Below are 17591 nucleotides of genomic sequence, written 5' to 3'. Positions count from 1 at the left end.
GGTGTGTGTAGAGTGACTAGGGTGAAGTGCAAAGGGCAGGAGACAGCGCTGGCATACACTCCATCTACCCGGGTTCAGGGCTCTGCAAAGACCCCCTCCTCCCTTCCCCAGAGAAGCATGCTTCCTCTTCACCAATGGAGCAGCTTGCCCATTTGCCACCTGCAGAGGAGATCTAGTGGCCAGGTGTGCAGGTGGTTCCCTGGTCCTGGGACACCTGAACCCAGATCTGACTCCAACTCATGGTGTAACCCTGAGCAGGTCACTTAGTCTCTGGGAGCCTCTGTTTTCCCACCAGAAAACTGGGCACGATAATCCTGGCCCAATGTACCAGCTTCGTGGGAGGACTGTTGGTGATTTTGAATATGAACAGGCTTTGTAAATGCCTGAAGGAGAACACCGGGCTTATAATGAGCCTTGACAATGGCTACCCACTGGGCTGGGAGTTCAAATACGATACAAAGATTCTCACAAGGTCCTTATGAAGAAGGGATAGTTATTAACCCCATTATACAGATGAAGAAACTGAGGCTCGTAGAATGGCAGTAACTTTCCTCAGTCATGCAGAGCAAGTGGTGGAGATGGGGAATGAATCCAGCTGTTCTCACTGCTGACCCTCCTTCCCTTTCACCACGAGGCCTGTAACCTCCTGCATCCACATTGCTCTGGCTTTTTCGGGTAATAGCAGGGAACTGATTCTTTTCAGAAATTTGATGGAAACATTTAAAGTAGCAGTTAGAGGAGAAGTGGAGGGTTGGTTCAGTCTCCTCCGGAGCCCCTTACTTGTGGTGAAGGTGGTCTTGATGATCTTGCTTCTCAGGGGCCCATTCAGTGCCTGGATCTTGGCCGTGTAGTGGGTGGATTGGCTAAGCTCTGCCAGGCTATAAGAGGTGGTGTCTGGATCCACAACAACCTCCTAAGGGCAGAAGAAAAATATAATAGCTTTTGGCCACATAAGTCCTCAGAGTACAGATGATGCATTCACTTATTCACCCATCCATTAATTTCTTCATTCAACAAGAATCCGCTGAGTCCCCCCTCTGTGCCAGGCTCCGTGCTCACTTCAGGGCTTCAGACATGGGGAGAGTGCAGCATGAGCAAAGCTCCTGGGGCCAGAAGGGGCAGGGCAAATTCAAGTAATATGAGGAGGCAGCGACCTACCTCAGCCACACTGCAGTTAGGGAAGCCGTGGAAGAGGTGGGCAAAGACCAGACTACAAAGGGCCTTAAGTGCCAAGCTATGGAATTTGAAGTTTATCATGATAAGGAATGGAGGTTCCTGAAAGTGTTTTGAAAAAAGGAATGCCATGATCTCAGCTTAATCTGGTAGGAAGATGAATCACACAAAGGGCAAAGGTTTAGACTTTGAGACCAGTTAAGTCAGTGGTCCCTAATATGGCTCTTTTTCATAGATCTCTGGGAAGCTTTAAAATAAAACAGTGCCTGGGCTTCATCCTAGAATGACTGGATCATAAGAGCCAGAAGTGGAGCCTGAACAGGTGTATATTTAAGAAGCTCCCTGGGGCTTCCCTGGTGGCACAGTGATTGAGAGTCTGCCTGCCGATGCAGGGGACACGGGTTCGTGCCCCGGTCCGGGAGGATCCCACATGCCACGGAGCGGCTGGGCCCGTGAGCCATGGCCGCTGGGCCTGCGCGTCCAGAGCCTGTGCTCCGCAACGGGAGAGGCCACAGCAGTGAGAGGCCCACGTACCACAAAAAAAAAAAAAAAAGAAGAAGAAGCTCCCTGGATGATTCTGATGCATAGTCACTCAGGGGATCTCTTGAGTCAGGAGATGATTACAGCTGCTCAGGAGGCACGGCATGATGACAGCGCAAGCTGACCCAGCATGTCTCTTTTCTAGAACAGAGATGTCCAGGAGAGGCAGATGTGTACAGCTGCTGTAGACCTATTCTAACTACACCTGCTGTTTGTGACTGGTCACTGTGCTGCTGTCCAGACGAGGGGGATCGGTTTCAGTTCTGCAGGAGACCCTCTTTCTTTTCAAATCCTCTTTTTACCTTCCAGTGCCTGTGAAATCACCTTTTTAGCAGATGACCTTGGTGTCAGGGGTTGGAATTCAACCTGCAGTCCTAGTAAACCAAACACAACAGTGCTTTCTACCACCTTCAAACACAGCCCACTGGGTTTAGGCAGTAATGAATCAGTGTGGAGGCCCCTGGAAGGTTGTTTGGCCTCCTCACAACTGGGAAGGTGAAGTTATCCTGATTTTTCCAATGCGGCAGGGTTTGAGGGGGTGGGTGTTGGAGGCGTAAGTAGTTTCAAAGAAGCTAAAAGACTTGCACTCACTCCATAATTTGTTGGTGGCAGAGGATGGTCTTGCATCCTGTCTCCTACCATCCTGTCCAGGACTCTTTCCTCCACTACCAGGTTGACTTTCTTGAGTGAAACAGATTAAGTGGGGACTGGACATGCAGGGAGGTAAACCCGGGTGAGTGCCTATTTGATACCAGTGACCCGGTGACCTTTGTGTGGCCCCCAGGTCTGGTCCTTGGGGAAGAATCAGGAACAAAGCTGGGTTCCTTGAATTACTTGGGGATAAAATTACCTATCAGCTTTCTAAGCTGCTGTTCAAAGTTATTTTCTAGGCAATCAGGGTAGATCGAAATGAGACCCATGACTTCAGATAAACAGTGAATCCTAGGATGCCTGACCAGGAAGGGCCCTTAGAGACTGGGGAGTTCAGTGCACTCATTTTACAGATGTGAACACTGACACCCAGAGAAGGCGAGGGACTTGCCTCTGTTCACACAGTGAGTTAGTTCATTGTTACAGTGACTCCAAGAAGGACCGTAATGGTAACTAGAGATGTGTGTCCACTCCTGGTTAAATATGGCATATTGAACAAGCCAGTTTATTGCTACTTGCTTCTGATACCCACTAAAATGAAAGTAAAAGAGATATAAAGTATAAACTCACAAGGATGAGGGAAACGGAAGAGGAGACAGGTACTTGATGTCACCAGAATCTTGATCAGTGGAAAGTGTGGAGTGGTGGAGTGACAGCTGAAGTGACAGAATAGAGAAAGCCAGGAGCTAACTAACTAGTGGGTGCAGCCACAGGCAAGTTCAGGAATGAAATGTATGCGAAAGCAGAGATGCCTTTGAAGGCCAGTGTGGGGCATGGCTGAACAAAGGTTTGTTTAAAACTTTGTATAATAAACAGATCCCCAGCTCTCTCCATCCCCCAACAGTCTGGGTGACTGTCCTTCCCGGCCCAGATGAAAGGCTGAGGTTTCCTCCCTGGAGAGGCTGAGCCAGAGAGGAGACTCTGGCTTCAAATCCATCAGGCCCAGCTGCAAGGGAGGCTCGGGTGCTGCACTGGAAACAGGAGAAGTGAAGGTGTGTACACAGTGGGAGCCCAGGCTCCTTCTCCAGCAAGGCTCCTGGCAGCCTGGTTCGAAGGAGGTGGAGGATCCTCCAAGGAGACTGATGAGCTCGAGAGAAATAGTTTACAGACCTGATGCTTGGGAGTCCCCCAAGAAAATTGCTGGGTATTTGCCCAGTCACTCTACAGAGAGCCCCATAGTTGACAAGACCTGTCTGTGCAATTAGACCTCCCAATCGGCTATTTCATTCTTGGCTCCAGTACAAAAAGACCAACAGGCGTTAGGTGGAAGTCTCCAACATGAAAGATGGAGACCCAAACCAAACCAAACCAAACCAAACAGCAGCAAACCAGAAAAGAGACCTTGGAGGAAACACTATGTAGGCTGTGGAAGAAAATGCCAAGAACATATATTCTTAGAGATAAAGAGAAGAAGATAACAGGAAATGCAAACGATATGCTAGCAAAAGATCAATGTGCAGAAAATAAGTGAAAGATCTTGGAAGTGTAAAGGATGGTGACCAAAATTAAAAAGTCAAAAACAAGTCTAGAAGGTAAAGGTTAGAAAATTTCTTTCGCTTGTGTGATGATCTCAAGTTATTTCAAATTAAAAAGTAGAAGAAAAAAAAATCATGGGTAGAGAATACAAATAAAAACTGCTGTAAACCGTTGATGTCATAAGAACATGGTGATACATATTTCATTATATAATGGAATGATGTCATCTGTGAGATATATGGCAAAGATACAGAAGAAGCTTTTGGCCTTTGCTCAATAAAACATTTAAGGACAATGAGTCCAGCTCCTAAAATGTCCTCAAGTCTTGTGAGCAGTGGTTCTTGACCCTGGCTGGCTGTCAAAACTGGAGTCTGGTTAAAATGAGACAGGGAGGCTGGAGCTTATGATTCAGAAGGTCTGGCATGGTGTCCAGTTCCTACTAATTTTTTTCCAGCTCCCCAGTTGCACTGGGATAGGAGAAACAGCATCCAGATAATTCTTCCCTCCTTTGAGGATCATGTAAATGTTTCAGCCAGCAGTGGGGAGTTTTTTAATATACTTCAAGGTACCTTGGTTGTACCGTCCACAGATTCATACACCAATAGGTAACCAGTGACAGATGCCCGGGGAGGTCTCCAGGTGAGAACGGCAGTTTCCGACTGAACCTCAGTAGCAGTGAAGTCTCTTGGAGAATCGAGGTCTGGAGAAGATAAGAATTTCATATCAAATAAGTCAGCAGGTGTAGGACAAAGTCCCCAGCTGGGTATCAGGAGGCCTGGGTTCAAGTCCTTTCCCTCCCATTGACTTATATGACCTTGGGCAAAACCTTCCCCATCTGTAAGTGAAGAAGTTGAGCCAGGTGACCTCCAAAGGCGTACATTCTCTGTGGTTCATCTCATCCCAAGGGCCACGTTTTCCTGAGCCCAACCCGATATTGACTGGCTTTAGTTGGATTTGGGAAGAAAGACACAGCCATGAATGTAATTAGAACCCCCCTTGTTTCTGAAGAAGTGGACAGATGAATGCTGGTATTGGTGCTCACCCCTACTCAGAGGACACTGCCTCTGTTTCTCTGCTTGCTGTAGTTTGTAAAAAGATCTCAATGTATAAAACCCCAATGGACATCTAGGAAAACTTGCCTTTAAAATCTTTCTCTTAAAAAATATTTCCCTGCCTAGAACATGGATCATTAAATACTGGGTTTAGGGTCAGTGGGGACTGGTTTTCCACTTAAAAAGCCCTCCTCTTAAAATCATTTCCTAGTCCATGGGGAGAGCAAGGTCATTTCAGTGCAAAAGGAAATGGTGTGTTTCTTAAGGTCTTGACTGAGTGGGCACCGGTGACTTTAGCTGATGCTGATGTCATCACATTGCAGGGAGCTGACTGGGGAAATAAGAGTTGGAGAGGGATACTGTTAAAGATAGAGGCTGTGGGTGGGCATCTTCCAGCTCTCGATGTCTTTGTACCTGTCATGAACTTGGTGGTGATAGTTGAGCTCTTCTGGGGCCCTTTCTCTGCAAAGATCCTCAGCGTGTATTCTGTGGCAGGGTCGAGGTTGGTCAGCTCATACTCCACCGTGTTCCCGGACACCTTGCGGGTAATTTCTGGCTCTAAACAGGAAATATACACACCGTGGCAGTTACCAGTCCGCTGTCTGGGCCATCAGCGGACTTGGCCAAGAGCACACACACCTTCTCACATAGAAACTTTCAGTGACCCTACAGAAAAGCAGGTTTGATTTCTGAGATGACTCACACTCCTGTCTCTCTCTCTTGAGCAATCACTTCATATACAAAGGATTTATCATATGGTACTGGAGTTTTCCAGGCACCAAGTCAGAAGGAAGGGGCCCTGGGGGTCAGGAGACTTTTGCACATGGTGCCACTGGGACAGCGTTGCAGCTGAGGCACAGGACCCAGTTACAGGAGAGCTGCAGGTAACACCTCTAAGACTTGGGCTACTCAAATTTAATTTGTCCCATTGCTTGCCTCCCCCCCCCTTTTTTTTTTTGTGGTACACGGGCCTCTCACTGTTGTGGCCTCTCCCGTTGCGGAGCACAGGCTCTGGACGTGCAGGCTCAGGGGCCATGGCTCACGGGCCCAGCCACTCTGCGGCATGTGGGATCTTCCCGGACCGGGGCACGAACCCCTGTCCCCTGCATCGGCAGGCGGACTCTCAACCACTGCGCCACCAGGGAAGCCCTGCCCTCCCCTTTTTTTTTCACTTACTCTCATGTCCTTTTATTTGCCAAATGTCAAATCATTAGGCTGGGGGATCACAAAAATCAGGTGGCGTAGACACACCAGAGCCTGATGACTAGCTCTCAGTCCCACTGGGTCAGGACCCACGGTGGACCCCAAACCATGGTGCCCAGGGTACATGTGCTTACTTCTTAATCACAGGTGACCAGCTATCCTGGCTTGCCAGGGACTAAGAGGTTTCCCAGGGCATGGGACTTCTAAGGCTAAAACTGGGAAGGTCCAGGGAAGAGTGGAATGAGCGGGTCACTCTGTTCATCAGTCATGAGCCCACGCCTCCAGCCTCACGCACACTTCTGGACTCTAGGAAACTTCTACGCTTGCATCCACAATTTCCATGATTCCCACGAACTATACTCTGATTTATTTTAGGTGAGACAACATCATCTCCCCTGACTTGGAAGAGTTTGCTCACAGGGAATATTTAAAAATAGAAAAGTAGAAAGAATAAACCCAAGCATCCCTCTAGCCCCGCCCCATCTTTGCTCTGTCCTCGTAAGGGGTTGCCCGGGCTGAATTAAGATTTTCAGAGGGCCCAGCACAGCTTAGGGTGCCCTCTCATATTGTTACTGAAGGTAAAACAATACTGAACCATAAAATATGAAACGCACATATACTTTGAGATTAAAATAACAACATGTTTTTTCTAGTCTAGCTCATGACAAAAGTATGGACTTGTTCATTGAAAAGGAATCTTTCTTTCTCTTCTCTCTTATTTGTATTTAATTTTACCTTCTGGTAGCCTTGATTTGCTGGTGCCCCAAACAAGTGTTTAATCTCCAACTGAGTAAATTAGCGCAGATGGTTGCAAAGACAAGGAAAAATAATTTCTGATTTCTCAATCAGGTCTGCTGTAATGGGCCTTGTCTGTGGCATCCAAGAAGCCCGGGCTCCCCAGAGCTACCTGAAATAGTCTGTTTAAGATTTCAGATTCTGGACTCCTTCTTTGTAAGAGGTGAGAGCTGCTGCCTGGAGAAGGTGACTCACTCTGATGGCAGAGAAACTAGCAGGAGAGGAGGAAGAGGCTAGAGACGCACCCTCTGCTTTTCCTTAAATGGCCTTGCTGGCCTCCCTTGATACAACCATGGTGCTGATGCTCTTTCACTTGACAACAAGCAGGGGATATGGGTAGGACCTCTCTTGCCACCGCCTGAACTGGTCCCTCCACACCCACCCACCCAGCCCCAGTCCCAGCCCACGAGTCTGTTCTGAGGGAGCAGTCGAGAGCCACAGGGACATTGCTGGACTCTCCAGCCTACTCATGCATTTTTGCTACCATGCACCAAGTGTGACACAAAGAAGGGAGAACAGGAAGGGTTTACAGCAGGACAGACACTCCTCAGGGTGGGGAGGGTCTTGGACACGACCTTACCTCTCTCCCCTGTGTAGGAGATGACATAATTGTCCACAGGGGCGATGGCCGGCTGCCACATGGCCAAGGCTTCTGAGTCGGTGATGTTGGCTGTCACCAGGCCAGATGGGCTATCCAGAGCTGCAAGGAAAGATGGTGATGTGTTGGAGAGATGGGCAGTCATGGGGTAGGACATCAGACCACAGCTGCTCTGCTGTCTACACTGCCCCTGGACTCCAGTACCGGTCCGTGGCCTGTTAGGAGCCGAGCTGCACAGAAGGAGGCGAGTGGTGGGCGAGTGAGCGGAGCCCCATCGCTCCCCATCCCCCCCCATAGCTCGCATTACCGCCTGAACCATTCCCACCGCCATCCATGGAAAAACCGTCTTCCTCGAAACCCGTCCCTGGTGCCAAAAAGGTTGGGGACTGCTGAACTAGAGGATGTGTGTGAAATGTGTTAGGGGCAGCACTCAATAATTGCAGTTGTTATTAACATGATTATTAAAGCTATTTGGAGTTTTCCATATGATTTCCAAATGACTTATACTGAGAAAGGATGGATAGTCCCAGGGCCTTGGCCCTTTTAACTCACCACTGCTACAACCCAACATCCCTTTCTTAGAAACCAACCTAAATATGACTAGTTCCCGCTTTTGTTCACATTTATGACTCAATTACTCCAGGACGACAGCCCTGGGAGGATGGTGGGGGGGTGCGGCAGCCATCGTCAGCTCATTTTACAGATGAGTGTCTGGGCCCCAACAGATGAAATGACTGGGCTGAGAGTCAGGAGGTGGTAGAGTGACTTGGGGCCCACCCCGTCCACTCTGAGGTCCTTCCTGTCCCATCTTTCACGTACAGAATCTCCTTTAACAGATGAGGACAACAGGGCCTCCGGAGGAAACAGATCCAGACTTTGCAACCAGTTGCCGTGGAGAACCCGTGAATGAAAGATTTCTAGGGGGGAAACGAGGGTCTGTGTGGCAGAGTGGGCAGAGCTCTGGGTTCAGACAGGAGGTTTTAATTGCATATTAGCAACCCTTTTAAGACTATTAGGATATTTTTAAACTTTCCTGTGAGGCCCATTCTTTAGATCCCTTAACAGATTAGGCTGGATAATTGCTCATATATCAAAGGATAAATTGTTTAGGAACATGGCTGCCTGAAGAGAAATTTTCCACTTCATTCTCCTTCAATGCAATTCATTATTTTTCCCTCCTTACAGTGTGTTGTACAAATCAGGTTATAACGGGAAAATCACCCTTTATTTCAGAAGAATACAGAGTTTGTAGTCAGACTGACCTAAGTTCAAATTTGCTTTCAGCATGTACTAGTTATATGGACTTGCCCAAGGCATTTAATTTCCCGAGGTCTCAGTTGTTTCCTCTGTAAAATGGGAAGGATAATAGCTATGGGGTTTACATGTGAAGGGTTTAGTAACAGAGCCTGAAATACAGTAGCTGCCAGATCCAGAGTAGTTACTTTATAGTGTCTGTATGAAGCACCTGCTTGGAAGAATCCTCACACTGGTCCTGGCACTATCGGGGAAGGGAAGGAAGTGGATTCATGTGTACAGTCATTTTTTATATTTGCAGACGCTTTACATATACAGTTTCATGTGATTCTTACAGCATCCTGCAAAGGAAGCAGAATTGCACCCATTTTACAGAGTAGGGAACTAGACCCTCGAGAAATTAACTGACAGCTCATGTATCTAGAAGTGGCAGAACATGGGATTTCCACCAGGTCAGCATGACTCCCCAACTTGTGCTATTTTCCCCACAATACCCTGGGAAACGGTGGCCCAGGGAGGTTGAGGATGCAGCTCAGAAGAGGCTACAGACGGACCAGAAATGAGACCGCTGGTGCGCCAAATCCAGCCCACTTTCCCTGAGAAGTTCCTAAAAAAAACCCTTTTTTTCTAGCTTATGAATCATGAGAAATAATGCTGAAGGTGAGAAAAAACACCTGTGGTGAACATTCCCGAGACAGGCTTGCTTTCTTCAAAGCCCTTCAGGGCGATGACGCTGACGAGGTACTCCACTCCAGGTAAGAGTCTCAGCAGCCTGGTCTGAGTCTTGGTCCCGTCCACAGTTACTGCTGAGGGTGTACCTAGAACACAGTAAAAAGCAAGATGGGGAAAGGTGAACCTCACTGAAACTTATTCACGGTTGTCTCAAGAATGGGTGTATCCGATTTGGCAGTGAAACTATATCTTTATCCAACACCATTTTCTTGACTTCTCAGTTGCTCCTACCCTCTGGCATAAGAGAAGAGGTTTTACTTTTTGTATAATGTTTTTTCCATCCACGAAGATGCCAAAAACTGAGCCAGGGGAGGAAAAACCATGAGGTCACAATGTGCTAAAAATGGCAAGTTTCCATTCAGTAGAGAGCTGGCCATGTTGCACAAATTTTATTTACCTATTTTTCCCACAAAGAATTTGGGAAGCTTGCTATGTAAGGTATATCTGATATATTTCATCCATTGTATTAGCTAAAGAATATATAGACTCATCCCTTACTAGCAGAGGTTCTACTATTGAAGAACATGGTCATGGTCAAGCTTGTACTCTTACATTTATGAAAAAGTCCAAAGTTTATATTTCTTAGAAATTGGGGGCTAGTGAGGAGCTTGTATAATATCAGCTGGCCAAACTCCCCACAGAGATGCTACCGCATGTCTCTGAAGAGGTTATCACCTATCCTCTTTGTATACACTTCCACTAACAGGGAGCTCACTACCTCCCAGAATGTCTTTAGACATATTTGACTATGCTCCCCCCACCCCCTTGGTCTCTATGATAGCCCGTGTGCTCTGAACTAGAACTCCCAACTCTGCTAAGTCACAGCTTCCCATCCTACGCTGAGACAGACAGATTTTGGGACCAAGAGACAACACCTCACCTATATCCAGGTTAAGACCAGCTTTGCAGATGTGTGTGTTCAAAGAGAAAAAGGCCAATGGATTTAGAGTCTTCGGTCATTGTGTGAAAACATCATTGGAGATCTACAGCTCATCGAATTTTAAGACTATGAGCCTGGAAATGATCTTCCTAACATGACCCTTTACTAAATAGTTTCTTCCAAGGGTCTCATAGCACTTTACAAATGAAGTCTATCCAGATGGTCTCAACTATACAGAAGTAGTTTTCTTTGGCCGTGATGTTTGGGAGGATGGGATTATCAGGGTCACTTCACTCTTCCACCCAAACCCTCCAGATCGTCCTCCCTCTCCCCTCCCCAAGTGCCCTACCTCCTGCAGTGGGTACAGAGGTAACCCGGAAGCTCTCCACCTGGGTAGTGGGTGCCTTCCAGCTGACAGTGGCTGAGTTTTCAGTGATGTCTGAGAAAACGAGTTCCTTCGGGGAGGCCATGGCTGTCGAGGAAAGAGCACAGGAGAAACCCAGAAATGGTTAAGTATCTTGCTCATCAGCGATCCTTCCCGAATTCCTGATCCATGAGAACTCAGTCCCTAGTTTATGTCCCAGCCAAGCCTTTAGGATGGAGAATGTGGTGATGTGTGATTAAGTTACGACTTGATAGAAACAGTTGTTCTTTCATTCAGGTACAGGGCCCAGAGCTGTAGAGCTGCCATTTGGTTTCATTCAAGAACGTTAGCACCATAGCTGACGTCTAAGGAAGTGAGGGTGAATGAGTGGTTTCACAGCTTGGAATACACCCTCCTTTAAGTTTGGATGTTTAGCATTTTTTCAAATCTTTGCTTTGTAGTTCCTTTCATTAAATGATACCAAGACTTGACAATTGTACAGTTCTTTGCAATTTATAAGGATTAACCCTCATTTAGAAACCACTGAGGTGTGGTTGTAGCCATTTTACAGAGGACTAAACTGAGGCTAAGTTCTCCAATGAACATTCTTGTGATATGACCTTTCTAAGTCCCAGGAGCAGAGCTGAGCACAGCCCTGGGATCTTGGAAATAATGTTCACGTGGAAACTGACCTCGACAAACCCATTCCCAGAACTGGATGGAGGTCCAGAGCCAGAGGAGCAACCTCAGACCTTTCACCAAAGCAAACACCCCTTGGATATTGGGTCTACCTGGGGGAAAGCCATGCCTGAGGGACAGTTCCTGCTTCGTAAATGCCAACCCCCGCAAACCCAGTTTCCTTTGGTTTTTCCCTGTGTATTTTTTGGCTTAGTTTTTTGCCCTCTTCAGCTGACCATGCTTAACCATAGAATTCAGGAAGCAATTTTCAGGTCTCCAGGGAGCTCATTTCCTCATCTTTTCCCCTCTGCATCCCACACTGATCGTTAAGTTCTGAAACCCACAGCCCACTTTGGGGAGCTTTTTTTCTCTCTATTTCTGTCTTTTTCTCTCCTCCTACGGCGTTCTCCTGTGACCTGCTAGCCACCCTCAGATTCTGTGGCTGCCTGGGGTTTTGCCCTCTCCTTAGAAAGCTTTGGAAGCCACAGGGGCTCTGGAGCCTGGAAGATCTTGATTGTCCAAATACCACGGAGAGGCTGGGCAACCTGGGGCAGTTCCCTTTACTTCCGAGAGCCTCAGTTGCTCCGTCTCCATTTTTCCAGTGGGAAAAGTGGTGCCCACCTTCAGGAATGTTTTGAGGACTAGCAGAGATAATGGATGTGAAACCCTAGCACAGAATCTGGCACACAGTAAGAATTCAGTAAACATGCTGGCCCTCTCTTTTTTTTTTCTTTCCCACGTGATTCTTTTCTCCATGGGCCACCTGAGTTCTGCGGTAGCCCCCAGGAAAGATCTAGATAATCAGAATGAGAAAAAACCCCCGTGGGGTGTGTAGACTCAGGCACTGGGGCTCTCCTTCTGCCAGGCTAGTCCACTCTGACCTTCAATCTGACCGTGAACCTCATTGGGGCAGGTCCTGGCACATCTTAGAAAGTGTATCTTGTGGCCACAGCTTTCCTCTCTCGATCCCAATTTTCTCATCTGCAAAATGGCAATATTATCTTCCCTGGCTGAAAAACCATAAGAATTAGTAACCTCATCTGTCATGCACTCCTGAGGGATGTGCTTGATGAAAGTGACAGTAGGAAGATAGATAGCCATGTGTCATCTGAAGAATGGCACAGTCGTGGTAGAATTCCAGGGTCAATGGCATTTCTAGGCAACAGACCTTCCTAGGTGTGGAAGACAACTTGTTATTTTAGCGTGGTCCTTCTGCCACAAATAGGGCCTGCAGGTCTCCAGCACCACAGCGGAAGAGATGGTCAATAGGAACCTGAAGGCTGAGCCTCAGAGAACAACTAAATCATACCTATTGAAAAGTTAGGGAGACCCAGGAAAGGCAATGCCTCTCTCTCTTTCCAAGAAGACTCTTGGTTTTCAATAAAAATTCCATTAGGAAAACATTTGGAATTGCTAGAAATTCTCAAGGAGGATGAAGAGTACTTCTGTCTGTTCTCTGCATAAAATGTTGCCTCCCCAAATCTGGAGCAAATGTCTTTAATAATGTGACCATTAACAATCATTTAAAAAATTCTCCCTTCAACATATTTTTATTCAATACTTAATATGTGAATCGTGATAAGCTCAGGGGACGCTTATTGTAGCCAGTGCGATTTAAGAGCAAGGATTTTGGAGTTACACTGACCTGGGTTTGAATTCCATTCTGGCTTTACTAGCTAAAAACACCTGAGCCCCTTAGGTCTCTGTGAAATGGGGCTGAATGTGGCACTTAGACTGTCTGTGTCGCGTGAATCAGTGAGGTAAAATGTGTCAGTTGCCCTGCTGTGTGGCATGAAGTGCATGCTCTGTAATAGATAGTTTACACTTTATGAGAGTCAGAGGCAAAGGCACTAAAGCCTGAAGAGCCTGTTTCACTTAGAAGGGAAGATTGCTGAGCACGTGTCTCTGCAGACCCGCTGACCCGGGTCCCCAGACACGATGCCATTGCAGCTGTGTGGTGTGTGGTTTTAAGTCCATCTGAACTGCAACTGAGCGGGGGGAGCTGGGAGGCTGCCTGGCTGCGAGAAGTGAGGTAGAGTGGGAGGGGGCACATTCTAGGAGTTGGGAGAGGGGCTGCCCCCTTGGCTTTGGGGGTGGAAAGGGTGTATGTTTGGGGGTGGTGATGGGGCAGGTTAAAGAAGCATTTCAGGGTCCTCACTACCCGCGAGGTGAGCAACGGGAACCTCCAGAAGAGAATGACAAAGTCCTCTTACTCTGGTTTTGGATTTTGAACTACTTTCTGTCTATTCTGGGGACCGTCCCGATGGTATACAGAGGCATGTTGGCATTTAACTCCCCAGAGGCAAAAGAAGCTCCTGACAATTCTGGGCTTCCCAAAGCGGAGCCCAGGCTACTGTGAAGAGGTGGCTCAAACCACGGAGGGGAAGAGGAGCCACTGCAAATGCAGAGATTGACAGAGGGAGAAAGAACCCATAATCTAAGGGTCTGTCAGTAGGGGGATAGTTAAATAAATAAGGTATATGGGATTATCTCTGAGATCTATTAATAAGCAAGGAACACACACCCCCCCACACACACTCACACACACACACACCCCAACATGTGGAAGAGTGGGTATGTTAACCGCCACGCCAAAAGAAAAAGGTGAAAAAAAAAGAGAACATAGACTTATGTCTAATCTTATCTGTTTGTATAGCATATTTCTGCAGTGATTCAGAAGAAAGTGGTAATACTGACTGCTTCTAGATAGAACAACTGGTGTCAGGGACACAGTAGAATAGAGACCTCACTGTATATCCTTTTTTTTTAACTTTTGAATTTTGAACCAACTGGGCCATTAAAAAATAAAATGTACATTAAATCACCCAAACATAATATTAACTAATATTGTTACAGTGGGCAAGGAAACTAAATACTTGACATTTATGATGTGACATGAACCTCATGGCTGACGTTGGAGTTAAATTCTATTGGCCAGATGAGGGGACTGAGGCTCGGAGGGGAAAGGAGACTTGCTCACGCTCACATAGCTGGGAGGAGGTAGAGCAGGTATCCGGCTCCAGGGGATCTGCCCAGAGGCTGCAGGCTTAACCATTCAGGTACACTGCTTCTACGCACGCTCCCTGGCGCTGGGGCACTCAGGGCTGCCAGCTCATGCTCAGGGAGTGAGAGGAGAACCTGCGGCAGCTTTTACAGGGAAAAAGAGGAACAGAGAGAAGGGTTTACAAGGAGAAAGAATGAAAACACAAAAGGGAAACTTTACGAAGCTGATGAGGTCAATTGGAAACGTCTGCTGTGATCAAGAGCCACCTCTCCCGTCCCTGCCAAGTACTGGAGCACACGTGTGTACACGCATACACCGACGCACACACTTCTCTCCGGCTGTGAGACACAAGACCCCAGAGAAAAAAAATCAAAGAAAGGGCAATCCTAGAGGGCCTTTTCTTTTCTCTTGTTCTTAGGAAAAAAAAAAACAAAACCTCATGATTATTCATTTTCATTTTTGCTTTAGAACTGCGGAGCCTCTAGAAAAAAAAAAGATCAGCAAAACAAAACCAGTGATCAGAAGTAAACTTTGAAAAGCAGTGTTTATAAACCAAGGTCAGAATCAGGCTCTGCCTCTGATCTGAAGTTGTTTTATGGGAAGCCACAGGGAAGAGGAGACAAGGACCCACGTCCCTGGGATAGGGTCTGTGTTAATAAGAAACAGCGTATTTCTTCTGGCTGAATTGCTCCACGTCTACAAATACTGAGTATGATTTCTACAGGTGGCTTCTCAGAGCTCATTAGGTCCTGAAATTTGGCATCAAAAAATACTCATCTCTGGACAAAGGGAAGGTTTTGGCTAGTGTTGTGCTCTTTGCCTGTCAGAGATGGCAAGTGTGTATATTCGTTGGTTATCTGTCACCTAGCCCACTTATATTTAATAATATTAAAATAACTTGGCATTTGGGTTCTACCCCAAATCTGGCTGTGTGACCTTAGGCAAATCACTTCACCTTTTTGGGCCACAGGTTCTTCATGCACAAACAGAAGAGTCTGGGCTACATCCTTTCTCAGGTCCCTTCTACCTCTGCCTGTGGTTCTGTGATTCTTTCCCCTGGTTCCTCTGAAGCAGTGGTCTCTAGCAAATGCTCCATTTCTGTACCTGCCTCAGTTTCCTGAAGGAATTCACCCTACCTGTTGACGGTCATTCCTTTTCTCTTTAAAGAGCCATATTAGTCTTAGTATTATCATTATAAAGTCATGTTATAACCATCTTTTTTCGTTCTCCTTGAAACAACTCATATTGAAAAGGATTTTCATTTCTCCCTCCAGTGCCATTTAGAGTTGCTCTGAGTATCAAATAAAATGACTGAGCCTCATGAAGAGCAAGCAGCCTGCCAACCTTGCCAGCCTCCTCTTTTTTCCTTCTTGATCAGGGTACTGACCATTCCACACATAGCATTTTGTAAGTATTCATCTTTATAGGTGGACGTACCAATTCTTCATTATTCCCTGCATAGTGAACATTTGACCAAAGAACAAGGAAGTCTATCTTTGGATTAAACATGATAATAGATAGAAGGGAGGGCCTTTGGAATTAAAAAAAAAAAAGCAATGATTGTAATGACTATCTTAATGACAATAATAAAAATGTTAATAGCTCTCATTTGCTCAGCCCTTGCTGTGTGCCAGGGCCTCTGTATGGGCTTTCCATGAATTATCTCATTTAATCCTCAAAACACTATTAAGTAAGTGGCGTCATACTTTTTGCGTAAAGACTTAGCCATGGTCACATGGTCTATACTCAGGAGTCAGGATTCAAACACAAGCTTGTCTGCATCCGAAGCTCTTGTCATTTCCCAGCCCTGTGAGAAGAGGAACAGAGACCTTTTCTCTATTCTCTCCCATTTGTATACGGTACCTGTTGTTGCTATAGCACTGACTGGCTGGGATCGCCTTCCACTGCTTATTCCATAGAGTTCAATTTCGTATTCAGTGGCCTCTCTGAGACCTGTTATGTCCCTGGTACGTTCGGGGGCAAGTAGGGTTATTTCCAGTGGTTCAGACTGCTTTTTGGTATCTCTGATTTTGAGAACAAAGCTGTCGAAGACCCCTTCATCGGCTGTCCAGGACAGACGGAAACCGTCTGGGGTGGCATCTGAAACCAGAAGGTTGTCAACTTCTGGCTCGGCTTCTAGAGGGGGAGAAAATGGTGGAAGGAGGAGAGAGAATATCATCCAGCAGCCCGTGCAGTCTTCTCTCCAGTGGGGCTATCAATATGGAGTGACGCCCCAGCTCTCAGAGATAGAAGTGTCCTGAGATACCAAAAATAAAATTATCCAACACGAACATGTCTAGTAGATCTAGGAGAGGGGAAGGATGGAGTTGACACATTCAATACAAGCCAAGTGGGTGACTGCATGTGTGAGTTTTGTCTAAAAGCAATTCTGTTAAATCCACATCTGGACTCAGCAGTGGCCCCTCCCATGCATTATTAAACAAGTTCAAAGTCAGTAACTTGTTTACATTTACTCTCTGTCCGCCAGTGGCTGAGTGCCCATGCTCTGTGAGACCTTCTTCTTTTCTTTTTGAAAAGACACATAAACCAGCATTAATGATCTGTAGAGCTGCCCGTGATGATACTACTGATTATATTTCCCTTGATCCTGAGGAAAATGGCTTTAAAAATGTTATAAACGTTACGTTCTTTTTGGTCTTTTTCTTGGAGCTGCTTTACTAAAGAAGGCTCCTACTCTTGACTGGCCTGCTTTGCGTTAACCATTCAGTAAGTGTTCAGATGGTAGAACTAAGACTTGGAACCTCTTGTGCTACATACGTCAGACCCAAGGTATTATCTTGGATTGCCTTAACTAGACAAAACTCAATGTCAAGGTAAATTTAGAACTGAGTTTCCCAAAGTATACTTAGAGCAAACTATTCCTGTTTGATCATAATCCATTGTAAAATAAGTTTGGGAAACATTGCCTGGGTAAGTCCCTCTTGGAGAGAAGCATGCACATTAGAATATTCTCTAAAGCCTTGTGGTCAAGGATCCTGTTAAACTATGTTTAACTCGGTGTTTCCAAAACTTATTTGAACATGGAACTTCTTCACTAAGTAGTACCTTTGAATATGGAGTTAGTAATCTCTAGAAAGACTTTGGGAAATACAGATTGCGGACTGTTAAAGTTGTTCATGCTATATTTCTCTAGGAATTATTAGTGTTGAGAAAATTATGGATTTAGTCTG

The 17591-nt window shown here is 46.3% G+C and overlaps 1 protein-coding gene across 5 annotated transcripts in view; it reads right to left on the bottom strand.

Annotated features, from left to right (window-relative positions):
• Positions 1 to 17591, bottom strand: part of TNC (tenascin C) — a gene marked incomplete at its 5' end in the record, with an annotated part of 67122 nt that overhangs the window by 9159 nt on the left and 40372 nt on the right. For 3 of the 5 annotated variants that reach the window (XM_079706161.1, XM_079706162.1, XM_079706163.1), the window contains 7 exons: positions 781 to 913; positions 4410 to 4540; positions 5307 to 5450; positions 7471 to 7590; positions 9417 to 9560; positions 10704 to 10826; positions 16264 to 16536. In XM_079706161.1, the coding sequence (XP_079562287.1) occupies positions 781 to 913; positions 4410 to 4540; positions 5307 to 5450; positions 7471 to 7590; positions 9417 to 9560; positions 10704 to 10826; positions 16264 to 16536 (1068 nt within the window). The remainder of the gene's footprint in view (positions 1 to 780; positions 914 to 4409; positions 4541 to 5306; positions 5451 to 7470; positions 7591 to 9416; positions 9561 to 10703; positions 10827 to 16263; positions 16537 to 17591) is intronic. The other 2 variants (XM_079706164.1, XM_079706165.1) reach the window with 1 other exon arrangement.

This window comes from Hyperoodon ampullatus, assembly GCF_949752795.1.
Source record: "Hyperoodon ampullatus genome assembly, chromosome: 6".
In the NCBI taxonomy this organism is placed as follows: domain Eukaryota; kingdom Metazoa; phylum Chordata; class Mammalia; order Artiodactyla; family Ziphiidae; genus Hyperoodon; species Hyperoodon ampullatus.
This window is presented reverse-complemented; position numbering and strand designations above follow the sequence as displayed.